Below are 27,458 nucleotides of genomic sequence, written 5' to 3'. Positions count from 1 at the left end.
GAAACCTATCCAGCCTTCAGTGTGTCTGCTCACCAGTGGACATCATCTCTGAGGATCTGATACCAAAAATCTGTTTCTCTAAAATCCCTTTTAAAAGTATGGCTGAGCACTAAATGTGAAAGGGCAGGAAGAAAACAGCACGGCCATATATGTGCTACTCGCTGTACCTACACTGAATCTAACCAGTCACAGAAGCTGCATATGCTGTGTACATTCATGTTATACACACACCAGCTGACCAAAGTTGTACTTTATATATCATGTGAGAGTAACAGTTTGCAAATCACAGGTGTGCTACAGCATCTGGCATCTATTTTAACTCATAGGAAGGAAACAGAAGATCTAGTATAAAGGGAATGTATAAAGCCTAAAGTCAGTTTGAAGATACGCAATAATGACTGCTGTAAAAGCAAAATCAGGTATTCTGGCAAACTAGAAATTATACTGAAACATCATAAGTGCTAATCATAATGTTCAATACCATGAACCCAATACCATGGGCATTTGTGAAGGGATTTGAGGTTCTACAGTCCCAGTTTTCTAAAACATAAAATAGAAGCAGCAGCTCTGCTTCTACCAGGATCTCTTTTATTTGTACTACACTTGTTTAATGAAGCACGAATTTTAATTTAGTCTGACACTTGGATATATTTTTAGATTTGATTTTTGCATCTTTTGTACACAACTCAATTTCCAAGCTAGGAGATGTGCTACAGAGTGCTAAACCGTGTACATTGAAAAATCACTTTTTCACATAAACTGTCAGATAACACTAGTACAGCAGTTGATCCAATGGAAGAGGTCAGTAGCACAGAAAACTGGTCCACCTTCAGATGGAAAGATAACTTCAAATATACAGTCTGCCAGTTCTGTAAGGTTTATTGACATAGGTATATGCCAAAAGGTATAAATTTTAAGGGAAGATTTTCAAGGTTACTTCTGTCTGTCTGCAGCATGCACATCTGAGGTACATAAATCTTCATGCATTACACAGAGTATTTGGACAGCACAACTTTATTATGAAGTTATCTAGAAACGATTGAAGTACTCTTTGATCATAAATATACAGCAGCAGAAGAGGCAGCCAGGGGTTGGCTTGGAGGTAATAAGTACCATGTGTGAGACAGACCTCTGGAGAACTCATACATTCTTTTCCTCATTTTCATGGTCTCGACACAGCTTTAGAGTAGAGGGAAGGCAGACACTTGGGAGGGACAGGGCAATAAATACTGCTGTACTTTACAAACCTAGCCTTTCTTCTGCAGGCCTTCATTTCTATGCTATTTATTTTAAGGTAAATAGCATCTATATCTATATTTGGTATATCTCCATCATTTGTTAAGTCTTTATTTATTTTAAGACAAATAAAGACTTAACAAATGATGGAGAAATACCAAATATAGATAAAGCCAAAGCTAAATTTAACACCAAGTCCTTCCATTCACTGCAGCAAGATTAGAAGCAGAGCAAAACATCTGATGAATGTTGCTCATAAAACTTTTCTCATCAACAAAGACTCCCAGGAGGATACCCAAGCAACACGGGTAACTAAGTTCTGCACAACTGGACATACACATACTTATTCATTTTTTCAGAAGAGGTCATGCAGAACATGATACAGACACCAGAGAGTGGTAGATATGGTAGCAAAAACAGTGCAACAGATGGTTCCTGACCCCAGGAGGCTGCAGTGCGATTATAAAAGAACAGATCAAGACTGCACACAGAGGAAGCATAGGACTGATACAGGGTAGGATGAGAGCATGGATCTAGATGGACTCACAAGCTACATAATCCGCTGGCGAGCTTGGATGAGGATACAACTTCAAAATATTCCTGAGTTAATAAAAGAAAAAATCTAAAAGCAGCAGGTTCTAAAAATCTAAGTGGTCACCATGAGATGGCCTCATTAGCCAAATAAACATCAAAATGGCTACCATAAGGTAGGTAAGAGTAAAAACAGGCATAGGAATATCTTCTAAAACTCTGAATTCTGATTTAGCTCTTGAAATTAAATGGCTTCAGAGCCTATTTGTAACTTTAGGTCCTCTAAATATGATCACACTGTCCAGTACTTAAAACTAGTTGCTCAAAATTGAATTAAAATGGATAATGTATCTGTTTACATACACTGCATCTGTTTGTAGTTTATTTTGTTTGCTTGTTTGTTTTTAATTCACTTTATTTATGTTATTTAGACTAAATCCTATGATATCATTTGTTTTTCCTGTTCAAGAATTTCAACTAGATGCAAGAACATCTGTCCACAATTCCAAAATATTTCAGATGTAATACATGGAGTCATAGCATTTCCTGATCCATTAGAGAGTCACTCCCCAAGTTTTCTGGTCTACTGGATGCTCTCTTAGCTATCAAAGTAAACAATCAGTTTTGCACCACCAAAATATGCTGGATGAGTACATTTTATTGTTAATGGACTGAGATTTGATTTTCTTGCACTAATAAAATAGTTGGAAAATCTGAGATGAAAAGTACTACAAATGAGTTCAGAATTAATATTATTGTGCAATTAATAATCCAGTTTTCATTGTAATGTGATAAGGATTAACTAAATGACCCCTGCGTCTAATTTACTTAGAGGTAAATATGGACATAAAGTATCCTTTCATCTCTAGATTATAAAGTCAAGTCCGGTATTCATACTGCCTTTCCATTCCTATCCTTAGTCACCATGATTGATACTGGGGCCCTTCAGAGCTGAGCAGCAAGCTTTGAGGTTAGGGACTATTTTTGTAGAGTCACTATGGATTAGGGTTTGTACAATACACACTGAGCAGTGGTTTACACAGCAAGTAACACGTGATGACCCAAACTATGAGACTCCCACTGGGAAATCTGCAATATGAATAAGACCAGAAAATCTAAGTCAATAAGCCAATTAGAAGGTTTAGAATAAATTTGCCATGGAATTATTTTATTGTGACTGAGACATAGTACTCTCCATAGACTCTCCACCTTCTTCTTACAACATTACGCGTAAGTTCGCCTCTGCACGTTCCTAATTAGTGGGCACTCAAGTAAACGACAGGTAATGAATATATTACCAGCATTATTGTTTTATATGTTACAGTGGTGGCAAAAGCTGAGCACTACTGATTAAATGTAGGAAATTAAAAGCTGCTGTCAACTGTTTCTTTCTCTCTCTTAAGGTTTTATTTCTTCACCATTCTTACTCTTGTTGCTTTAAGCAGGAAAAATGCTGTGGTAGTAATTTCTTTATTAGAAATGTCAATAGGGTCTGCCAAACTTTAATCAGCTCACTTGGCTGTTAGACCAGACTGGCATAAACTTTCTCTATGAAATAAATGCCTGTGTTATTGAGCTTACTATTAAAATACTGCAAATACCCAAATATGTTGAATGCAGCATTATCTAACTATCAGTCTGAATCTAAAATATGATAATCTCCAAAGACTGAGAACTACTGTTGTCAAGCAATTCAGCCAGTGCTGGTGACCTTCATAATGCAAAGTCTCTTGCTCATTTTTAAATAATTGTGGAAAGGATTTTTTTTTCCTCTTTCTATGTTAGTACGTTTAAGTTTCCTGTGTCCACCAATTCAAAACCAGCTGTAGTAACCTGCCAAGCAGTAACCTCTGAGAACAGCTGAGAAAGCTGTCACTTCACAACTCTGAAGTTGGCTGATCTGCTTTCTTACCATTATCCTAGAGCTATTATTTCCTCTGTGAGAAAGTCTGCCACAATACTTTGGTCTAAGACTTGACAGATTTATCTCCTATTGGTCACTCTGGAACCAGATGAGAAATTTTCTTCTCGTTGTCTGTTCTGTACCACCACTGATGGTGGTGGTTTTACCGTGCTGGGCAGCTAAACACCACAACTGCTCTCTCACTCCACCCTCTTTTTAGATGAGGAGGGGGAGAAGTAAAGCAAAGAACAACTCACGGGTTGAGATAAGGATAATTTAATTAAAGGGAAATAATAATAATAATTAAATAAAGATTATTATGAACTAAACAATTTAACTAAAGGGAAATAAAAAGGGAAAGGGGAAAAGGGAGGGGGAAAGGGAAAATAAAAAGAAGGAAGGAAAACAAATAAAATAAATGAAGGCTATGTGGAAGTGCAGAGGAAAGAAATTACTCTCTACTTCCCACAAATGAGCAGTGATTGACCGCGTCCTTGAAGCAGGGCCTCAATGCACATAGCCAGTGTTCGGGAGGAGGACCGACGTTTTCACAACGAGAGCCCACCCCTCCCCTCTTCTTCCTGTTTCCACCTTTTATTGCTGAGTGTGACATCACATGGTATGGAATATCCCTTTGGTTGGCTTAGGTCAGCTGCCCTAGTGATGTTTCTCTTCTCACTTTTTGCCCACCCCCTAGAAGGGTTAGAGAGAGGCCCGATGCTATGCCAGTACTGCTCAGCAGTAGACACAACACTGGTGTGACAAAACTGCTGTTCCAGCTACAAGTGCAGAGTACAGCACTGTATGCGCTGCTGCAGGGAAAGTTAACATTCCAGCCAGACCCAGTACACTGCTGAACAGCAGTGAAAGGAAAAATTTTTAGACTGATTGTGTCAGTCTGATTTTGTTTTTCCCACTTTCCTCCAGAAGATAGTATTCAAGCATTTCTAAAAATCTGATATGTATCGAGTTTCTAAGTTGTGAACTACAAATTTGATGCAGGCTAAATCACTACTCACCTTAGAAAATCTTTGTCATGTTTACTCTAAGACCCTGCATAATTGTAGTGCTCCAAGGCTGCCTGTCCCAGTGGTGCTAGTCTAGGCAACAATCCAGCCCAAAGCCTGTGTAAGTCTAAGGGAGGCTAATGACTCAACTGATATTTAATCCAGCCTTTGCTGTAAATTAGTATTATCCTATTAAGCAAACAACGTCCAATGACTTACTGTAGCTAAAGATCCTTGCTTGTATCTCTTCACATAAAGTTCTTGTTTCCATGACTCTATAGCTTGTATTTCATATTACTTTATTTTTCCAGTTTGTCCCCAGCTTAACTCAAAACAAGCTCTTAAATCCACTCCTCTAAAGAAAAATTTTAAATAAACATTTTAAGAAAACATCATTGTGAATTTGAAGCAAGTGTTCAAGTCCTACTGATGCCAGTAAAATTTCAGACTATGCTTAAATACTTCAGTGAATCGGGAGTAAAGGGAGGGATATATATGTATGTTGGCCTTACAGAAGTAAGTTGCCAAGATGTGAAAATAGCAGTATAGTAATTATATAAAATCCACACTTCTAAAACGTCCTCTAAAGAGGCCTCCTTGACTCACCACACCACTCTGTGATGCTCTGTGGAGGGTATTCAGTCTTCTTTCTTTAGCTTTACCATGGTTTTATCTATTGCCTACAAGATGGATATTAGTTACACTGACTAGTCTCCCAACTCCTCTTGTATTGTAGCAAGAGTAATCAAGAGGAGGCTAAGTATGTGCATACTAATGAATTGAAACTGAATAAAATAAATGGTGCCAAGGCGAACTGAAGTGGTATGTTTTTCTATCCAAATCTCCATAAAATATTTCACAAGCAGAACACCTTGTAGGGCTTTCCATTTGTTTAAAACAAAACAACAGGGGCAGAAAGAAAGAATTTGCAAATTCCACAATATAAACTTTATTGTTTGAGACTGTGTTCTTTGAGGTCTAGCCAAAAGAAGGAAATGCCATCTTTCAGACTTGGTATATTCTTCCCAGCTACTCATTTCCTGCAAGACACTAAGAAGGAATCATGACAGATGACTCCTCTGCGCTATCCATTTGGCCCAGTTTTACAGCAGAGATCAGAAAATGTATTGGATTTTGCCTAGAAAAGAGACAGCATTTAATAACCCTTTTCTAGGAAGGATAAATAACATGCTGAGTGGAGGTAGAAAAGCGCCTTATCTATTAATTGTTAGGAAAACTGTAAAATCAATATGGATATAACAAAAAAGTCAAAGCAAGATTCAAAATTCTGTTTGGGTGTGAGCCTGTTCCCAAGACAGAGATCATTCCTGTTCTTTTCCAAGTTGGCAATACATTTCTGGTTAGTCCTCTCTCCCAGATTTTTTACTGTGTGGATGTTTAATTTGTGTGGTGACTTTTCTCTATCTTCTGCAGTGATAACAGCTAAAGTATTTCAATGGAACTCAAGTTTCTTGATTCTTAGTCCCCTGGGATGTGTCAGAGCATTGGGCTATGCACACATATTACACTTCTTTATACTTATGCTTTACAGAGAATTACTACTGTTTCAAGGAGCCAGTTGTGAGGGGAAAAAAAAAAAAAGCACATGAAGCGTTTCATTACTTATAAAACCTCACTCTCACTGCTGTAAGCAACAAAAGCAGTATCAACTCACCACCACCACTGTTACCTCCTTTTTTAAACTGTCCCTAAAGAACCCCTAAAATGCAATGCAGCTGGATAACTGTGTTTAAAAGCCCTTGAATTCAAAAGCACTGCTTTCCTCTACTGTTTGAGTCTTCATCTAGTAATTTTCCACAGCAGAGAAGCAGTTTAGTTCCTTCTGTATGATTTCTGCTGCCTGAAAGGCAGAGAAACTGCTATCGGTGGGCCCCAGAAGAGAGAAGATCTGAGGCTGATATTATTTCCAAGGAACAGGCAGCATCACACTAAGTCAACGTTTTCTTCATATCATGTCATAAATTGACATTTTAATGGGGCTTATTAAGCACCAAGCTCTCTAAACAAGATAGAAAAGAGGAGAAAACATGAACATAACATTGGAGTCATTAAAGAGGTTCTAACACATCCAGGAATGTAACAACATGAGTGCCTGCTTCAGGAGAACATTTGCATTACGATCTTGCAAAGGCTTCTGCCATTTTGGATAGGCAGAAAATGACTACCAAGCTCCCAGTGAACATGTACACTGAATTAATTCATTAAATGCTGATTCTCTGACCAAAAACTGTTCAAATGTTTTAATCTGATGCACCTAGTATAGTTAACTACCTGACAGGGAATTTTAGCTATTGACCCAAGAGGAGAAGAAATAGAATGTTCTACGTAAAACATGTCTATAAGTGGGGTGGAAATCACAACTTCCCTTACATGTAAAAAATGTTTCATTCACTAGGATTAATCTGAGAGAAATAGGAATTTGTATACTTTCTAAATTAAACACCAGTAGCTATTCATGCTGCCCTTTAAATGAAATTAAACACCCAGACACAAAAATTGACCAAAAAAAATTAATATTACAAGTGACCATAGCAGAGTATTTTTTGAAGAGCTCTGTGTATTAATCTATGTGAAAGAAGGGGTTTTATTTGTTTGTGTGTTTTCCTTAGAGGGCAGGGAGAGGAAGAAAAACTTCCTATTCTGAAATCTCACACACCAAAATTAGACCAGCTGAGGTTTGCCTAGGGCTTTTAACTTTCAGAGTACATCCCATTTGAATCTGCCCAACAAGAACCAATGTTTAAATGAAAAAAATAAATTAAGCTTAGTAAAAATTGGCTGTATGATTGAAATCAAACAAGAAGTTGAGTGCATAAGCTTTTTCAGGTGCATATTAGGTGCAGTCTCCGTTTTCAAATTATGTTAATCACAAAAATCAAAGTGACTGGACTACGATTGATCCAAAGGCTGCATGTGCACCAAAATTGAGCAACCATCATTCCACTCACAGGGGTGATTAAGTAAAGAAAGTGCTTTAACTATTATGTTTCTTCAACCATTTTGGGATGTAAAGCTGACAAAAGATAAACCCAATTAATTTAACAGTGGCACTAATTATTCTTTTTGAAACGGAAAATGCATGCATACACAATCTCTTCAAAATTAAATGTCTTAATTCCTACTAACTGTGAGGTGGTACTAAATAATTCCTTTGACCTAGCTGCTGTTATTAAAGTAATTACACATCTATTTTTTATTAAAGAGAGTTTATAATAGGGAAGAATAAACTGACCCAATATGTATCACATAGGTACATAAAAGATAGATGTACTTTTTCAGCCCCTGCAAAATAAAGGATTACGTTCTAAAGTGATGCTTAAAAACTCAGCCCCTAAATCTGGGATGTGTCTTGATTCCAGTCTATTACAAGGCCAGAGAAATACAGAATAGGATCCATAACAGGAAAAAAAAAAAAAAGAAAGAAAGAAAAAAAAAAAAAAAAGAGCTTGTTACTAAATTATTCCAGGCAAATAAAGAAACTCAAGGAATCCTCTGTCAGTTTGACTCAGAGGAACAAAAATAACAGCCAAGGCAAAGCAGTCCATTAGTGAGATTTCCCACACAGAACATGACAGGAAAAATGCCGCACTGGCTGCTGAGACACAGTAAGAGCTATCACAACCATCTGTATTTTGGTAGTGCCAGCAAATAAGCTCTGCACCTATATTATGAAATATCTTCTCTTTCATTTTGTGTTTGGTACATTTCATAAAACCTAATTCAAAAATGGCACTTTTTTTTTTTTTTAATTCATCTGCAAAAATGTTGTGAGATAGTTTTTCATTTATTTTCCTTCAATTAAGATTGCCTTTACTTAAACACTCTTTCTGGATAACAGCACTAACTGTTTTTGTTAGGTAATATTTTCCCTTTGTTTTAGACCCTTTCCATCTGTTCAGTTGTTTATTGACAAAGGAAACCAATTTCAAGGCAGACAACAATTCTGAATGAAATATACTTTTGTATTTTGTGTGTGGATTTTCTTCTTCGTCTTACAAGTCTTTTCCAAACCATGTATTTGTTCAGCTATGGCCTAATGATAGCAAAATGGCAGGGCCTTTTTTAATTTTTTGGATAATAGTAAAAAAAAATAAAAATAAAATAAAAAATCTCTATTATTCAAATCCTGTTTTGATTACATCTTTGGCAAAACTCCATCACAAAGTGATAAGATTCAGTCCCTCAACCCTTGTTCAATCAAATTCAGAATCAGACCAAAAGAGAACAAGAAAACAAAGCATCTTATTTTATATTTAACTTCCTACTGTGTTTGTTCAATAAATGAGGAATTAAAAATCCTCTTTGCATGCAATCGGATTGATAATAAGAGGACTCGTCTGCACCAACCTCTCAACCATTGTCCTCTCAAACCTTCTCTTCTTTCCCTTTTAGCCTACGGAATCAGAGATCTTTATAGAACTTAGGGCATCAGATCTACGTATGTAAAAAATCAATGAAACCAGCTATCAGCTACTGAAGACTAGATAAACTGTCCTAATCTTACACACCAAGAACAGCCAGATGGCTCTGTTCTTTTTTAACCTGTATTTCCCATGGAAAGAATCTCACAGAGGCATATTGTATGTCCATCTATCCGTCAGTCCCATTCTGACGGTGTCAGTGTCAACTGAACAAGAGATGGTACCTGCTTGTTTGGCTTGTAATGAGGGAACGTGATGAGGAGCTGGAAATTCTGGAAGGAAGAGGATGTTAGGGAATGTATAATAAATATTAGCAGTACTGCAGAAGGGCATGAGGATGAAAAAATACAGAACACAAATCCGTAATAAACTAAGTTTCTGAAGTACTGTAGTTTACAGAAGGACTGGTTTTCTTTTCAGAAGGAGTGTAATACATCATGCCTCTGACCTTAAAATGTTGTTATAGGATGTGATTATCTGAGACAGAAAAACTCAAATTAATGATTCTTCAATCCCAGAACCCACGTTAGTATGTATTTGTTGCCATACCATGCAAAACATGCTGAATTGGATGTTAACAATGTATTACTTCTATATTCCTTCCTGCTGTCCGTTTTGTATTTAAGCAGTAATGGATTTTTTTTTCCAGCTTCATTTTTTGTTAATGCTTCAATTGCTATGGTTTCTTGTTCTGCAAATGACAGAAAAATAACACTGAACCAGTGTTTACTAGCTGTCAATAAAACCAATAGTTTGCTATTCCATTTTTGGGAACACTTTTTTTATATAGTTCTCTTTCTCACTCTTCCTTCCTAAGGCAAGCATTTGGAAAAGCTTATTTTATAGGCTTCATTGCCAGCCAGACATCTTAATCATGTGGAATATCTCAATTTCTGCTGGATCTTCTTTTATTTAGTTTTTATGATCCTCTAAAAGAATTTGAATAGTACCCCATAAAACAAGAATTCCATCTTGCCAGTGTGGATATTATTCTTTTGGGGTTATGCTTTCTGGTAAAAAATTGACAAAAGCACAGAGAATATACCTCAAGATCTATTCCAGTAACCCATCAGGAATGGTGCAGGAAACGTTCTTTTAATCTCATATCCAAAACGGTTTGCAAAGTCTTTGTACAAAATATCACATATCATTCTATTTGGCATGTTGACATCTGCACAGCATTTTAACCAGAACAACTTTTGATCTCTGTATTTCAACCTAACATTGAAAATATTTTATGCTCGCACCCCTTTCAGTAGGCTTAGTCTCCATGGCGACTGGAGGACTATCACTTTTTTTTTTTTTTTTAATTAACACCATGGCCATATGCCACTTGAGTGCAAATGCAGTGAAATTTTCATGGGCTTTCCACTCCACTTCAGTAGGATTATAGGTCAGTGAACCTTGAACAGGGAGAGCTTAAATACAGTGTCTCCTGACAGACTATAAAAGAGGAGTTAACATACCTAAGGAAAAGATTCATTGAAAACCAATAGTTGAGTGCAGGACTGTTAGGCTTGCTACTGAATATCCCCTGTATCTCCATATTTGGTTTTTATACACCTTCTATCCTAGGTTTTCAAAAGTGTTTAAATACACTAAGCATGTAATAGTTAACTATATCATCCTAGCCTTATGAGCTAGATAGCATTACTGTCCCCATTCTCAAATGGGGAAAAAAGTATGCCATGAATGTGGCAGCACTTGTCTGAGTTCCCACCAAGCGTGCTGCTGCTAGCTTCCTGCTGCTGCTGGCACAGCTATCCCCACCACCTCTTCGTGCCCCCAGCACCCTCTGTGCTGTGACACCACATCCTCAGGGCAGAGCCACGCTCACTGCCCGAGTCCCAGTCCCTTTCCTGTAACCTCATCTGGCAAAACTTGTTCTACAATTTGCTGCACTATCCCTATACATCTGATCAGTCATTTTCTTTCCTGAACATTCTGGTTTTCCTCATATTATTATATATCTACCTAACCTACGGATTCATGAAAAGAAAAGAAAAGAAAAGAAAAGAAAGAAAAGAAAAGAAAAGAAAAGAAAAGAAAAGAAAAGAAAAGAAAAGAAAAGAAAGAAAAGAAAAGAAAGAAAAGAAAAGAAAAGAAAAGAAAAGAAAAGAAAAGAAAAGAAAGAAAAGAAAAGAAAAGAAAAGAAAAGAAAAGAAAAGAAAAAAAAGAAAAGAAAAGAAAAGAAAAGAAAAGAAAAGAAAAGAAAAGAAAGAGAAAAGAGAAAGAAAAGAAAAGAAAAGAAAAGAAAAGAAAAGAAAAGAAAAGAAAAGAAAAGAAAAGAAAAGAAAGAAAAGAAAAGAAAAGAAAAGAAAAGAAAAGAAAAGAAAAGAAAAGAAAAGAAAAGAATTCGTGCAAAGAAAATATCCAGCCCAAAATGACCAGTGCTCTTCTTTGGATAAGAGTAGCACCTAGAAAAACTATCAATAAAATATCTTAGAACATGCAAGTGTCACTGTGTAAGATGTCTGTGCCTTGAAGAGCACATAGTTTTAATATGGCAGACGAAGAGTGGGAAGATTATCTTACAGACACACACACACACCACAAATCTGCACTTCAGGAACATCATTTCTTAGCTCACTTAAGTTTGAAGTAAGTTGTGGATGGTGTGGGACCTGCATCATGCAAAAGCACGTTATGACACGTGGGTTATAAATCTGGCAGCACTTGTATTTGGTAATTTAACATAATAAATGAAAGTAACTCAGCTCAGCAAATACATCCCCTTTTTTTATCTTCCATTGGATATAATAATGTTCAGCAAAATCTCTGACAGTGGTATATACAAGGACTTCATTTTCTTTAAAACAACCTGCCTTCTCTGACTGATACAATGGGAACAGCATATGACACTGTCCCGAAATGCCTCACAATATTCAACAGCTGCTGTGGACCAACAGCCTTTTGTAAACATCTTGCATTCTTGTTTTTCTTGCCTTCATTTAAAAACAGTAAAAGAAAACATGAAAGAGTAAAAACTAACAGTCTCAGCTCAATACATTTTGTGAAATGAACCAAGAAAAGTTTGGAATTAAAATCACATTTTTTCCTATCAGCGAAAAGACCCTGACAGCAAATATGTTCCTCCTCTATGCCCTTCTTGACATATTAATTGGGGTTGTACTCTCAAATGTTTGCAGAAATGCACCGAGGAAAAGCTATTGACTATGTGATTTTGAAGAGGGATGAGGTGATAGTGTTTTTCTTTGTATACTGTATGTGAATCAACTGAGGATCTATACAGGAAAAGTAATAGGGCTGATCAATCTTTATTCCTAGAAAATCAAGCAGAGCTGCATCTTCAAGTCCCTTTACAGACAGCTCATAAAATGATGATATTGATCACAATGCCTAAATTTGTGGTTTTGACAATAAAAGCAATTTGTTTAGGGAGGGAAATAGCTGTATGAGGTGAATGCATGTGGTTTATTAACTTCTAAAACTAATTCTTCTGAACAATAATGTGAAAGGTGAGACAGAATTTCTTAACCTTGAAGCTTTTAACTCCTTTTTCTCCTACTAAGACATCTGACTCTGAAAATTTAGTTTAGATTTTGGAGTCAGAGGGAGGTAGCAATGTGTCCCTTCATGCCACAGCTTATGTTGGAGTGCCGTTTAAAGCAAACAGGGTTAGGTTCCTCACAGTAAAGGTGGAACAGTGACATGCAGACATACTCAGGTGAGGGCTTACAGTTTGCTGTGAATGTGTGGAGCCTGCCTTGACGAGGTGGATCTCTGGACTCAATGTATAACACACTGCAGCAGCTACAAGGGCATGTTTCTCCCTGAGCTCCCACAGGAGTCTGGTTATTGCTTTCTGTGGCCATTTGTCTGTCTGATTCCTTGCCTGCAGCCTTTCCAGATGCACTTTACACACATAACACAGCTGCAGTTTTACTAGGAGTATTTACATTCCAGCACAACATACCTGGCTCAGGAAAGGATTCTGGTGATAAAAAGCCCAAAAGGTTTGGGGACACTTGAATTAAAGCACAAATGTAGCTATTATTATTATTATAGGTCATAGCCTACACTCAGAGAAATGCAAAAGCTACACTGTGGTTTCCACCCAAGAGCCCAGCTTCTGTTTGCTAGCTTCGCACTGTTAACAATTTGGTTAGGCATGTACTGGATTTCTGTGTAATAATTTCCCTTCCCCCTTTTAGGATATATTAAAGTGGAACCTTTACTGAACTTCAAATCCAGCCTATCTTATTTTTGACATAGGGCCATTTCAACCCTACACCACCACACTGACAGCTGCTGTGCACTGAAGCCAGGTCTTCACTGTGGAGGCAAGATTTTCTGTAAATAGCATAAGCATGAAAAAAGGCTTCATGAGGATGGCACAAGTAAAAGCTAGTATCCTACAGAGCTCTGTCTCGCAGCTGATTGACTCTCATGTCCCAGAAAGTACAAGCTCTTATTGAAGATTTTTCCATAATGAGCTATTGAATTCAGCTCTCTGGGGACTCTAACGTCTTTTTCTACCACCATCTGCCTGTTTTCATGTAACATATAAGAATATAACTATCTTTGAGTAGGCTATACTGCTGTCAAATTTAAAACACAAACATAGGTAGCATGATAGCTTAGACTCATTTCCTTAGAAAATCTGGCTAAAATCCCCCCTATTCCCCAAAGGGAAAAATAAAAAATTAAAAAAAAAAAAAAAATCAGGAAAAATTGATCTATCTGCAGTCTATCTGCAGCTACTGGTTTCTCTTCATTAAAAATGACAAATGTATTATTATGTATTATTGAGTTAGCACCTGTAAAGTACTGCCAACTCTATGACATCAGTATGTATAAATTCTTTCTTTTGTAAAAAAATAATAATCAGATACACATATTATTAGTGTTTTTTCTGCATAGCATGCTAGGGTACTAGAATATATCTCTATGTATAGCTGTTTACATCTCTCTATAATAGAAGGAATATTACATTAAAAATAGAAAGCATGAATATTGTTGACTTATAAACAACCCCCCCCCAAATAATAATAGTAATAATAATAACCACAGAATTCTGAAACAGTACCTAAATTAGGACCTAATGTAGCTACAGAAAATAATCTCATATTTTAGGAAGAAAAATGCTTGAAAAGTTAACTTGACATCTTTATGCACATTCTTTGTGTGGTTAGCACAGCACAAATTTAAGATGAATTTAATTTACAATATGTGGAAACTGCAATTGCCTAATAACGTATAAATACATATAACTTATATTGTATTTTTGTTGGCCATAGAAATCATTCTTAAGGCTTGGTATACAGCTGCACTAATTTCTTTCCAAATTTTTCTTCAGGTCTTTGGGAGAAAAAAGCAGCCAATATTGAGTACACTTCTTTGTACCCACATCACTTTTTTTTTCCCCTGAAAGTTTCTGTGGTTTACCAAATCCTTGCATCTCTAGTCTCAAGTTTGGTTGAAGATTATGAGAATTCAAACTGCCTTCATATCTGCTTAACACCTTTCAGAGCAAGCCTTTGAAATGACACTTGCTTCTGCTATAACAAAAAGATACAGATTTTTACATACTTACCATAATGTTAAATCCTTTCCAAATACTGTCCACAAAACTCAAAAGCATTGAAGTACTTTCTTAACCCTTTTTTCTAGGTCTTTACTGTGTGAAAGACCTCCCCTCCCTCTGCATTCCTTTTCTCCAGTAACACCGTCCTCTAGAGTAGCAGCACCTTTTAACGGAGCACATGCGTGCTGGTTTTAATGTCTTAGCTTTGTCAACATTAAGAAATAGATATTCAGAAGAATAAATTGGACCTTGACATAGTAGACTATTTGAAGTATCCCTTAGTCTTCTGGATGATTTTAAAAGCTTGTGTGGTTATTTCATTTGGAAATTAGACCAAAGTAACTCCCTCCTCCCCCTCCTCTTTTTGCTCTTGTAAAATAACTGTGACAGCCTGGAGAAATATTGTCTATCTTGATTTCAACCACTGCCCCAAAGGTTTAAAGCTATAGATGAGTTCAATACAGCTTGTTTCATTGCTAATTTCAGAGGGCATGTCGAGCTTCTTGTTCCCCTGGCTTAACAGTAAAATCGACTTTCTAATTTTAGAACAGGAGAGTTCTGCACATTCACAGACCAAAAATGCTACTTTTCCAATAGGTTTAAGTGCAGATTTTTGCTATGGAATCTTACACCTCAGTTTTCTGTCTTGTTTGTGATTTTACACACGTGTTTGTGTGTGTAGTGGTATCAATGATGTCCACAAAGACACGCCATCCTATTATCCCGACAAAGTCTGATTTCTCCTATCTGTATGGAAGGTAACAGAAACTCCTCCAAAAGAGTTATAAGACACCTGCAGTTCCATAAAACTCGACATAAACTCCTCAGAGGAAAAGCTTTTCCTGAATTAAAAAAAGGAAAAGCCACCTTCAGTGGATGTTCGCTCCCAAAGGACCAGCTGGCAGATGAAGAAAAGATCTCCATTTAAATCCTGCTCTGTCACACGTTGTGTGTGACCCTGGCCAAAGTATTAAGGCTAATCCAGTTACAGTGGGCCACAAAACAACGCACCACTGACTTCTGCATCCTCTCAGTGATTAGCTCAGTGCAGCTCCCAGCTCAGTGGTTCAACTTAAATGCAACTCACTCCAAACCTAGGTGTGTAGCCCCACTGCACATAAACCCTAGTAGGTGATGCTGTTCATTATGGTCAGAACTGTCTTTAATATTTAGCCCATGTCCTCTCTGTGCCTCTATCAAACTGGGGCAGCAGCCTTATCTTACCCCATAAAGGCAGATTAAAGGCTGAGAGGTGACCAAGGCAAAGTAATTAAAGGATGCTATATCTGCGTCATCAGTTCATATAAACCACACATACATCTGTGATATTGCAATTCTAGCTTGTTCACATAATCAGTAAATCTATAGAGTTGGCGCCATAAAATAACTCAAAGCCCAGTGAACTTCATCACCATCAGAATTTTCTCAGGACCAGCCTAATGATTTGTGTGGATGATGGGCTGTATTACATAACTCTGTTAAGATTCTGATCTGCGCATTGCTGGATGCTAATTTTCTTTCATCCCCCAAAGTGGGAATCCCTGTGCCTCAGCAGTAATAGGCATATTTTCAGCCTCTTTTCATACTTTAAAAGACATCTACTTTCGAACTCTCTGAGTAATTAGTACTACTTCTTACAAGATTTCCTCCAAGGAAAAGAAAATCAACGGCACCATTAGAGACACTTTCAAAAGATGTATTTTTGCATTCAGTATTACATTTTTTAATAGACAGAAGATTACTCAGTTGCTGTTTCTTTTCTAATAGGTAGCAAAATGTTTCTGTCCCATTCAAATTGATATTTTGAGCCCTGGGGCTGCTAAAGGTTTAAGGACTACAGTGATACAGTGATAAGTACCAAAAACACAGAGCAAGCATAATCATAGAACCATAGAATATCCTGAGTTGGAAGGGACCCATAAGGATCATTAAGTCCAACTCCTGGCACCGCACAGGTCTACCCAAAAGTTTAGACCATGTGACTAAGTGCACAGTCCAATCACTTCTTAAATTCAGACAGGCTTCGTGCAGTGACTACTTTACTGGGGAGCCTTCATCATGATAGTGATGAATCCCTAAGATTCTTAAGGGAAATTGTTCCTCCTTGGGTTTAAAATTACATTTATCATACCGGATAACAACAACATAAAGATGCTAAATATACATAAGGTTTATTCAGACTGTTGAGAATGTCTTTTAGGTACTCCAACACTGTACAGAAAGGAGGATATCTCCTCTACAAGGGAGGTGGGAGAAATATCCATAAAGCACCAGAAAGAGAGAGAAGACGGGACTAGGAACAAATGTATCTGTGAACAAGCTATGTTGTCTGTCAGCAAGTTACTTAGGCTTCACTTCCCTCAAACTATCTGATTCTCATATCCTCACGCCAAGAACTCTTAATGAAAGAGCATTAAACACCTAACTTTACTTATTGTTTGCAGATTTTACAGACAGTTCATTTAATCTCAACAACTGCAGCAACTTCAGAAGACTCCCTATAGACAAATCCTGGCATTTTAGCAAAGTCATGCTGATCACGATGCCAGTGAACCTCATTTTATGGAAGGTACTACATATCAGAGAAAACGGCCTAATTACCAGTGCATCATAGAGAACTTTGTGTCTTGACAACTTCTTAAAATCCCCCAAATGTAATCCTGCTTTCCCCATGTATGCATTATAATAGTCTTCAGTTATATAGATACAAGGATCATCAGAGTTTCTTCCAGGACTTCCCAGGCTCATTCAACCAACCTTCATCTTTTGAGCTACCAAAACTGGTAACTGGTGATGAAGATATCACACCTTTTCTCAAACTCCTAGATAAGCTCGTGAACTATTGAGTACTCATTGAAAGTACAGTTTTGGTGTCATTTGTTAACTATGGAACATGCATCAGTATTTGGATCCTTTCCATTATTGCTCTTCTCTCTATATATATAAAGTAATAAAATGTAATAAAGAAATACAAAGGGGATAAACCCTGCTGCCTTCAGATGAGCTATGACAAGAAATTAAATTCATCCCTCCTTACAAGCACTCTTCCTGCAGCCAAAATGCCTTCTATTCAGAGCTCTGCCCTGCAATCACAGCTGATATGAGTTGGGAGAGCTAGTTCAACTCAAACTGAGCATCACTTTCACAGGTTTTCTTCTCCTGCAACAGTGTAGAAGATTTAGAATTTCTTCCCAGGGTTTTTGGTTACAAATAGCTGGACAGCGTAGAGTGGACAGGAGAGTTGGATGAGGTATTTATACTGAGGATGGTGGATAGTCAGTGAATGGCCACTGACCTGTGACCAGTTAGACCATTAAGAGGCCAGTCTGAAAGTCTCTGTAATTATTAACTGGACTTATTTTCCATCTGGGATAGTTTATCACAAAAGAAGAGCCAAATATAGTAATGCGTTAGAAAACGACCACAGATTCTAATACAAATTGGAGCTAGTGCAAAGCCTTCTCAAATTAACATGATGTCTTTGATCAGTTGACTATATATTTTTTCATGATTTGTATCATTATTCCCACACACACAATGCCTGCTGACGGTTTGTAACACCAGCCCTCCTTGGTATGTGTAGTGACCTAGCATAACAGCAACACCAATCCCAACTCTCTGCTTCCAAATTCGAGCCCTACAAAATCTGCCAAGTCTGGGCTGCCACTGAAAAAGGTGGCTGTCTGTCCCTAATTTCTTTTGACCCAAATACAACCTCTAGAAACTAAGGACGTGATGGCTATGTACTAAAGCTTCAATTATCCTTTTCAGTTACTCATAACACAGGCAGGATCAGTAAAGATGAGGAGAAAATACTCAACATATTTTGGAAACATGATGCACTATTTAACAGCTATTCTTCACACACCGCATTGAAAATATAAAAGCATATATATATATGCAAATATAAAGCAGCAAACAGCTGTACTGTAGTAAATCCCGCCAGTGCCCTAAAACATTTTGGCATATTTTTATTCTTTGCACTTCACCACAAAGTAGAATAAAAGCCCTTATAATATCTGTCTGCTGATCAAGTACTCTTCTAAAGAGGAGATGTCTGACTTTCTCCCATTCATCACAAAAAATGTTGTAGGCGATGAAGAGATTCATAGAGGCATAAAAAGGTACAGATACTGCAGTCTCCTTTACTTTCCTGACTTTTCAGACAGTAGTTGTGAACTGTTAAGTCATGTCAAGTTAGATTTCACAGGTACTTCACCTCTATCACTTTCCTTATGATGATAGAGCAATGATGTAGCTCTGTATATCAACAGCTGTAAACAGTTCAGGGATGTTAAGTGGTATATAACTGTACATTAATATTTCAGAAGGATAATACCTGAATGAGGGAATTTTATGTTTTCAAACTACTTCAAGAGACAACATAGGCAATTCAATGGTATTTGTCACTTTTTCCCATTTCCAATAAAAATTATGCTCACAAAGGAACACACGAATTAACTTCTTTTCTAAGGAGAACCCTAAAATTCAGCTGAGATTAAAGGCAATAATCTTTTTTCACAATGACAGCTGAGTTGCCCTGTGGTATTTCCTTCATCTAAATGTCAGAGGTATAGAAACAAACTCCACCTCTAAGATGACAAGAGACTATCCACATGCCTTTGAACTGCTTCCTGCAATCTTTTTGTTTTTAAATGAATGAGTCTCTTTCAAAGAAACAGGTGAAAAAATCCCGTAGTAATGTCTTTATCTAATAGCTGCTGGTTAATAACTTTTCTCATTTCTTTTGATTTGCTTCAAGATGATAACTTAATAACCTTTTTAATCTGCATTGAGTAGGATGACTTAAAGAGAGAATCTGCATTTCTTGATAAATAAATAAAATGGCTTTCCTTTTAAAAGTGAAGAAGTGGGTCAGCATGTAAAAGAAAGATGCATTGAGTCTTGGTTCACACAAATCTATTTTGTCTCAACATCTCAAAGAGTTCTCTCTCAGAGTACACATTTAAGTTTTAAAACAAGAAATGAGGAATAGAATTTTTTTGACTAATTGCTTTCAAATATGTGAAATATAAACATAACTTCTAAGATATTTAGTGCTATCACATCATCACAACACACAAATTCTTAGAAATATGAAACAGTATGAAACTCCAAAGCTACCCAGGACAAATGCCTTTATAGCTAATCATTATCTAGATGCTAGATGACTGGGAAGTGTAAATGGAATTAAACTCCACTATTTCAGAATAAAATTAATATGAGGAGGGGGAGTGAGAGAGAGGTTGTGGTGTCTAGCTGCCCAGCATGGTAAAACCACCACAATTATATCTGCCTGACTTTGTTGATGTTGAGTGAATAGACAGTTTTTAGAGCAAAATCATTACTTGGAAAGTAACTTTGAAACCACGTATATGATATCATTTGCTCCCCTACAATAATAATAATAAACAACAACAAAAAATGTAAAGAGGGTTTTTTTCTGCTCCTAATTATAAGCAAGAATTCTCACATCGCTTTGTATTTTGAAGTGTCCCACTCTCTGTCGTGCTTTTTCAACTCCATACCTGTATATATCCCATCTGAAAGTGTGTTTGATTTCTACAGTCTTTTTCTTCCTCCAGTTTCTTCATGAGGAACAATGAGTTTCTCATTATGAGCTTATGTGATTCACACCACAATGGGGCAAAGTACACCAACTTAGTTTTGCTTCAGCATGCATTGTTTCTGTAATTCCAGAGTAGACATTTTTCTCTCCACAAAATAGTATATCTCTAGTTGGTAAAGTTGTGTGACCACATGAATAACAAGGTAAAAAATATTAATGGTGCTCACAAACATACAACTATGTGTATGAAGCATTTTTATGAGCACCAGCAAGACACACAATACAATTATTGAGGCCATCAGGCTGATATATATGTCACATTTGTTGCTTTTGTTGCAACAAACAGAAGCATTCAGAAGCACTTTAGAATTACAGCATGCTTGAGAGTCTGTCAAACATACTGATAGATGCAACAAGTAAGAGAATGAGGCAATAGATCACTGCTGTTACAACACAAAATCTAGTTGTTAAATTACATAATATGAGATCTCATAATAGATTTGAAAATGAGAAATATAGGGCACTAAAGTAAATGGTATAAAAATCATAAAAAAAAAAAAAAAAAAAAAAGGTATCATCCAGGAAAATCAAAGGGAATGATGCTGTATGTTTTCCTGTTACTGTTTTACTTAATATCAAGTTAATTTCTTTTATGATAGAAATGTTAAAAAAAAAAAAAACTAACATACCATAACATGAAAAAAATGACACAAGAACAAATGAGGGATATAGCCCAGAAAATACTGTTGTTTCCTACCACGTCAATATTGTCACAGATTGAAGCAGTCCTGTAGTTCACAATCAAAAGGAACCCCCACCCCCATTGCAGGACCAGCATCCGGTTTCAGGCAGTAAAAGTCAATAAATGCTTTAATGCTATAGAACTGTAAACCAAGAGCACAAACAAGAAAGCTTCAGAAGAAATGCTATCTTTGTAACATTTCCAACAATGAGCATGGGGGAAGAAAACTGGTGAGCAAAGTGTATCTGTGATAAAGTTCAACTACAATTGAAGATAATACAGTAAACAGTCATATGCAGACACTAAGGTTCTACCTGGTGATGAGTATTGTCTGTTTTGTACTTGTTTGGATGAATGGTCTCATTTGTCCACAAGCATAGAGAACAATAATGTATACTCAATGGAATAACAAACATTTGTTCTCCAAAATATACACATTAATATTTTAAGATTATCTTGATATGCATTAATAAAATATTGAGATATGATACTAATCATCATATCATATCAAGAGCATCTTGCTCAATGTCTCCACAGCTACGGATATAGGAAAATGCTATTGATCATGTTTTACAGGTAAGGAACTGAGGTCCCTGAAAATCTCTTAGACGCTTTTTTTTGGAAGTTATTAAAATTTTGGTTTAGGCACATCCTGTAAAACTACACGTTTAGTCACCTCAATAATTTTCCAAATCCACACCTACCAACCCCACACCCCTCCAGCTTGCTTCCACAAACAGGAAACACAGAAGAACAGGTGGGAACCCTGATCTTCCTCTTTTAACAATTCTTTTTCTCATCAATACTCACTAGCACAGCAGAGATGCCCAACTTCAGAAACACTGAGGAACTACACTAATGCAGGAAAACATTCTTAAAATGCAGTACTGTCTTAATCTTGTCTTTTTATTCTATTCACCCCATTATATGAGGTATCAAGGAAAATTAACAGCAGCCAACATCAAAAAGAAAAAAGTAAAGGATGACACATATTGACACATATTTCCCTGATTTGATCATTTGAATTTTTTTCCCAAGTCACATTTCTGAGTCACTGGCTAATCTACATCACATGATTTTCTGTTTGTTTTCTTCTGGTTGTCTACATGGAAATGGAGGAATGGAAGATAGTTCTCAAAGAGCAGAAGAGATTAAGCCCATCTAATAATCTCATGGGTCAGGATTTAGTGTTACAAAATTATTATCACCTTAGAATGAAATCAGAAGAACTGGGGAGAAGTTTATAATTGCTTCACTGTTAATCTGGAACACTGTCACAAGCCCATAGCAAGCAAGGCACTGAGAACTCCAAATCATATTTGACAGATGGGCTTAATTAGTTATTCTCCTACAGACTCATAATATTTGCTGTTAATATTCATACTAAAACACCCTGCTGGCTGTGATAATATTTATATGTTAATCCTGTTATGATAAGCTTTTGCTGCCAAAACCTCTCCAAATAAAATGAATGATATATTTCAAACTGAGATAAAGAAATACTCAGGCATCCTGGTTAAATTTGTCACTTGCACAAGTGCCTCCTTAATCTATGAAATTACACCTGTCACAGTAAGTTAGCTTTATTAACACTATTTCCTGAACCATGTAAAACTATCAGAAACACAAAAGCTTTGAATCTCTAGTTAATTAACATTGCCACCTTTGCATTCATGTGATCAGATCTCTGAGTTTTAAGAGTAATTAAACAATATGCAAATGGAGTTTGTAGAATTTATAAAGGAACTACAGAGGTAAACAATTTGATAAAAGACATCAATATTTAACTGTTATCCATTGTGTATATCTAGTGACATCAAACATGTCTAGATAAAGAAAAATTGTTTCCCATTAAGTATTGAACATACTCTCCCCATATAATGCTTGATCTTCCTTCTTAAAATGAATAGCAAAGTATGACAAATTTTAATGAGGAAAACAACATACTGAACTGAAATATTTTACATGTTTACAAACAATGAGGAAGAAGTTTTCAAAAGTTTTTTAAAAAAATCACAAAATCTAAACTTGAGAACTCACATGGAATAAGTTAAAACAAAAGTTGTACCTGAATTACACATATGTCTCTGATTTTGTCACCTCTTGATTTTCTTTCCAATAAAATCTAAAATGTACATTAGATCACATTTCTTTTAATAAACGTGAAGCCATGCTTATGGCTTTCACAAGCCATTCAGCATGTGAAAGCACACAGCAAACACTACCACCATGTGAAAGCTGACATAATAATATTTGTGAAGAAGGGGTCATTTTGAAGGTTTGCTACTGAATGATGAGTACTAAAGAGAAATAAGATGCCAAGCTTCAATCAGCTATGATGTTGTGTTATATTTTCCTGATGAATAGGAGAAATCAGGCAAGTGCACTCCATGGAGTGAACAAGATAAAGTGTGATGGAAAGTGCACCTTTGATAAAAACTTTGATTCTGATCAAATATCCATTCCAGTCAATGAAAATATTCACACCGTCTTTGAATAGTTTTGAACTGGGGTTTTAAAGAATCTGACAGGCTTTGCTAGACAATAGAGAGCTGTGACCTTGGCATATATATATACACATTGCTTTTTTGACAAACAAAAAAAAAAGCTTCCTAGTCATTAGACTTGGTAGGTATTTATTGAAAATTTCAAAAGTCCATAATAAATCCCTATACCTGTAAGATTTTGTTAGATTTCAGAAGTAAATCACAGCAAAATTGGAATTCCCATGTTGTATGGCAAGTTCTCTAACAGCAATACCAAACACAATACGTTTGTAGTTTGTTGGATCTTTATAAATACGCATTTGACATACATTGCCAGAAGCAATGGACAAGGAGAAACTGATATAAAAATTATTCAATAAAGCATTCAGTTGTGATTAGAAGAGGAACATCTACCTGTCAGATGACAGCTGTTAGAAAGAGGTCAACATCCTATCTAAGTGGTTGCACAATGGGAATGTAAAATGGAAAACCTATTCTCTTCTGCAGATTAAAAATTCATATAAATCTCACAAACAAAAATGTGAGGTTTATGCTATGAATGTGTTTTAGTTTCCCCTGGAAATTTGGCCAAAAAAATAATAATAATAAATATCCCAAACAGCCCTATAATTAGCCATGGTATAATGTCTGGCAGCAAATAATTTGAAGAGATTAAACTAGTCACAACCAAATGCTAAGATATGAAATATATTCTTCCAAATAGCATATGAAAACAATATTTCCTGCTAGCTTTAACTTCCTTTGAGTATTAAGATTGAGTAACGTTTTTGTTCAAAGTGCATGTAGTAGAATTTGCAATGCACTACAAAACAAAGACAGCCACAGTTTTTCCAAAAGCATTTTCATCACACACTATAATAAAATTTACAATCACAGCAAAAATGCTTTGAAAAGAAAAAACAACCATCAGTTATTAAAAGACAGACTACTTGAAATGACCTACCTGTTTTCAGAGGCAGCAGATTTCCTCTGGCAAACAATAACAGCTGGTGCATATTTCCCCATATAATCCACACTCTCTCTGATATCCCACAAGTATGGGCTGCTGGCTCTTACACTGAAGATGTTCACACCTTTCTTCACCTTTGCCCTAGGAGGAACAACAGGATATTTCATCTTTTAGATACAAAATGTCAGCTCAATCTATTACTTCTTTCTTCATCATTTTCTCATTACTGTCCCACAGTAAATGCTATTTCTCATTAGAGTTCAACAGGATTACAAGGAATAGAGAAGAGAAAATTAATTAAGAGTTCCACATTTAAAAAGAAATGATACACAGAAAAAAAAAAAAAAAAAGATTACTGTACTAATGGTAAATACTTCTTTAGCCATGTCTAAATTATGGTGTAGATGTATTCTGGAGATTACCTCTCACTCTACTCTTCCATCATCCAGTCTATAGGCATCACTGTGTTAATGCTTTCTTTTGACTAGAAGTTACTTTATTGGAGAGGAACATACCACTTCTGTCTAAAAATGAAATCAGGTTTTCACAGAATCACAGAATCACAGAATTTCTAGGTTGGAAGAGACCTCAAGATCATCGAGTCCAACCTCTGACCTAAAGCTAGCAGTCCCCACTAAACCATATCGCTAAGCTCTACATCTAAACGTCTTTTGAAAACTTCCAGGGATGGTGACTCCACCACTTCCCTGGGCAGCCTGTTCCAATGCCTAACAACCCTTTCAGTAAAGAAGTTCTTCCTAACATCCAACCTAAAACTCCCCTGGCGCAACTTTAGCCCATTCCCCCTCGTCCTGTCACCAGGCACATGGGAGAACAGACCAACCCCCACCTCACTACAGCCTCCCTTGAGGTACCTATAGAGAGCGATAAGGTCGCCCCTGAGCCTCCTCTTCTCCAGACTGAACAAGCCCAGCTCCCTCAGCTGCTCCTCGTAGGACTTGTTCTCCAGGCCCCTCACCAGCTTTGTCGCCCTTCTCTGCACCCGCTCAAGCACCTCAATGTCCTTCTTGTAGCGAGGGGCCCAAAACTGAACACAGTACTCGAGGTGCAGCCTCACCAGAGCTGAGTACAAACTCACCAGAGCTGAGTTTTTTACTAGAGTTAATACCAGTGAGGATATAGAGTGAGGAGCTGAGAACCAGGTCCCAGGTTACAAGCAAAATCTACTCCCCACTTTCCCCAAGCAGCACTCTGGATGACTCAAAGATATATCTTTGCTTCAAAATTCATCATCTTTCCAATTCCACAAAATATCTTCATTTTCTTTCAGTACTGTTGAGTTTAACTGTTCTATCAGCTCTGATCCTAAAAACACTTATAAATATTCTTATTTTTCCAAAAGTGAGTGGTTTCTTTGGATGTCTATTTCCGTGCATGACAAAATGTTACAGTCTTGAAGATTTGACTGGCTCCTACAGAAAAGTACTCTTCTGACTCTCATGTATTAGTTCAATACTTCTGGTTTTGAATAATCAGTGGAGAAGAGGAACTATAACCATATTTTGAAATATCTGTTTTATTTCCTCCTAGCTGATGTTATAATCCCTAATTCTTTTTCTCCTTTTCTTTAACTAAATATCTTAAGGAACTACTGAATTATTCCAGGACTGTATAATGTCAGCCAATTTTATGAATTAGGAGTTCCTGGTGTTGTTAACTTTTGGTTTGCAAAATTGTTTACAAAAACAAAAAGTCCACTGCGGTCAAAGAGCCTCATATATGAGCTGTCAGGAAATGACAGTTTAATTATATTTGCTTAAAGTCTCATACACAAAATCCATTCAGTGTTATGGCAAGTTCTCAGTTCCAGGGGAGGGAGGACAACAAAAAGGTTGATTTTTGTATAAACAGCTGTTGCCATGCAGAGATGCTAATATCAGTAAAAACAAGCACTATCATCTCTGCCTCCACATGATGTTACCTGTGAAATCTTTGAAGGACAACATCCACAGACATTTTCAAGATAAAAAGGCAAAGTATTCCTTCAACTGTCTTGGACAAAAAAGGTTATATCTCATTTCTTCTACCACTAATTCAACAGCAGTGGCTGTAATTTTCTTAGCACACCTGGAAGAATTACTATGTGAATGCCTGCCAATTTGTGTTCAGGCTGTTTCTATGCTAATTTTACAAAACGTATTTTAAGCAGGTGCAGTTACTGTTCCTAGAACAAGAATGTCCCTCAGGATGAGAAATTAGTGGTCAAAGCAGAGTGGAAATTAAACTGCATTCCTGGCATCTTACAGAAAGAAAGGGAGATGGGAAAAAGCCAGACAATCTGCATGAATCATATATCAGCATGGGGTTCTGTCCTAGTGACCAGTATCTGGTCCCACCTCTAGAAAGGAAAACTGCTGGGTGTGAACTAAGATTCGTGAGAGAAAAATGGTTCCCACTTGACAGGGAAATGAGAGTGGCTCAAATCACAGAATCACAGAATTGTCTAGGTTGGAAGAGACTTCAAGATTATCGAGTCCAACCTCTGACCTAACACTAATAAGTCCTCCACTAAACCATATCACTAAGTTCAACACCTAAACGTCTTTTAAAGACCTCCAGGGATGGCAACTCCACCACTTCCCTGGGCAGCCCATTCCAATGCCTCACAACCCTCTCGGTAAAGAAGTTCTTCCTAACATCCAACCTAAAACACCCCTGGCGCAACTTTAGCCCGTTCTTGTCACCAGGCACATGGGAGAATAGACCAACCCCCACCTCACTACAGCCTCCTTTAATGTACTTATAGAGAGCTCAAATCCTTCCACGTTAGGCTGGCTGTGATTAAGAAACTCAAACTTCTTGCTCTTCAATGTGTTCATTGTCTCCATTAGCTGATTATGGCTGATGAGAAGATTCCACTGTGCTGAGCATACGTATTTGAAAGGGCAACTGCCCCGATGTCTTTGTTCTGACACAGGGCAATAACTTTATCACTCACAGACAGAGACTGCAGTGATGAGAGCCATTGACTGATCTCATTTCACAAAGGCACATGTGCCTTGA

General features: G+C 36.9%; 1 protein-coding gene across 3 annotated transcripts in view; it reads right to left on the bottom strand.

Moving 5' to 3' along the window:
- TMEM132D (transmembrane protein 132D) overlaps window positions 1-27,458 on the bottom strand; it is a 255,996-nt gene that overhangs the window by 128,360 nt on the left and 100,178 nt on the right. For all 3 annotated transcript variants that reach the window (XM_032199359.1, XM_032199360.1, XM_032199362.1), the window contains one exon: window positions 24,429-24,575. In XM_032199359.1, the coding sequence (XP_032055250.1) occupies window positions 24,429-24,575 (147 nt within the window). The remainder of the gene's footprint in view (window positions 1-24,428; window positions 24,576-27,458) is intronic.

The sequence above is a fragment of the Aythya fuligula genome, chromosome 17, assembly GCF_009819795.1.
Source record: "Aythya fuligula isolate bAytFul2 chromosome 17, bAytFul2.pri, whole genome shotgun sequence".
Taxonomy (NCBI): Eukaryota; Metazoa; Chordata; class Aves; order Anseriformes; family Anatidae; genus Aythya; species Aythya fuligula.
The sequence above is the reverse complement of the archived record's forward strand: the minus strand, read 5'-3'. Positions and strand labels throughout refer to the sequence as shown.